The sequence below is a fragment of the Phalaenopsis equestris genome, unplaced genomic scaffold (assembly GCF_001263595.1).
Source record: "Phalaenopsis equestris unplaced genomic scaffold, ASM126359v1 Scaffold195270, whole genome shotgun sequence".
NCBI lineage: Eukaryota > Viridiplantae > Streptophyta > Magnoliopsida > Asparagales > Orchidaceae > Phalaenopsis > Phalaenopsis equestris.
In genome coordinates, this window is record NW_018215219.1 from 1 (window position 1) to 1,267 (window position 1,267).

A 1,267-nucleotide genomic window follows, 5' to 3' on the forward strand; every position below is an offset into this window, starting at 1 on the left:
AAATTTAAATAAATCTATTCATCCAGTTTCATCACTTAATAAAATAAGAAATGAAATCATGCGAAACAGAACCAAAACACAATGCAAAAAAGACACCATCTTTGACCCACACATGAATTAAACCAAATTGAAAATCACTTCTTCCATTCAATCTTATTCATTATTTGTATTCTCAAAAACGAGGAATTTAAGAAAATTATTCTCATCATCATATCAACAGGAGAAAAATTTACGTACGTAAGACGAATGCAGCGTTGCGTACGTCAGGGAGGTTATTCAAAGGGTATTAGGGGGTTATATCTGCGTTATATCCCTTGTAACATTTTTGTAACCTACCTGTAACATACAAATGTGTGAAAACAGAAGTGTGAGACTTACGAGAAGGTACAGATAGATTATAGGTAGGTTACAAGGAGATTACAGGGGGTATAACGCGAATATAATCCCCTAATAAACATCTGAATAACATCTCTAAAATACGCATCGCTGCGTACATACGCAAATTTTTCGCCGTCAACAGAACTTATCCAACAACTCTGTAATATTTCGATCAGAGCTCCCACCATCATCCATGGCCCGCCTCGAAGCCTCCTTCCACTCCCCCACCCTCCTCCTAATCCCCTCACTTCCTTCCCCTTCCATAACCTCCCTCACACACCTCTCCACCTCCTCCCTCCCCACCATCCCATCCTTCCCCTTCCTGGCACGCACCCCAACCCCCCACACTTCCTCAATATACTTCGCATCAGTACATTGATCCGTCCACTGCGGCAAACCCACCATCGCCACTCCCAAACCTAATCCCTCCATTGTGGAATTCCACCCACAGTGTGTCACAAAGCAGCCAAATTTACCGCTTGCAAGAAGCTCCAGCTGAGGAGCCCAACTCACCAACATACCCCCATTTTTCTTTACAGTGCTGTCTGGGAAGCCCGGAGGCAATTTAGCTTTTTCTGAGGAGCGGACTACCCAGAGAAATGGGCGGTTGGTTGCAGCCAAACCGAAGGCAAGTTCGGCGAATTGGGCAGCAGAGAGAGTGGCCATGCTGCCGAAGGAGACGAAGATGGCCGATGCTGGTGGGAGCGAAGCGATCCATGATTTGCAGGCAGAGGTTTCTGGGCGAAAGAGATCGATGGCGTATCTGTGGTCGTCGGGGATGCGGTTGTCTAAGTAGACGGAGGGTATTGTTGGCCCGATTGTTATTGCGCGTCGCACTGAAGCTAACCAGTTCATTTCCTGCAACAAGATTTGGTTGGTAGCCGGGTAT

General features: G+C 46.0%; 1 protein-coding gene across 1 annotated transcript; it reads right to left on the reverse strand.

Annotated features, from left to right (window-relative positions):
- Nucleotides 1-112: 112 nt before the first annotated feature.
- Nucleotides 113-1,238, reverse strand: LOC110035007 (crocetin glucosyltransferase 2-like; the record flags this gene model as incomplete). The annotated part of the gene is given in 1 exon segment (XM_020739245.1): nt 113-1,238. A coding segment is annotated over 1 exon segment (725 nt), but the record flags the coding sequence as incomplete, so codon positions are not given.
- Nucleotides 1,239-1,267: the final 29 nt, after the last annotated feature.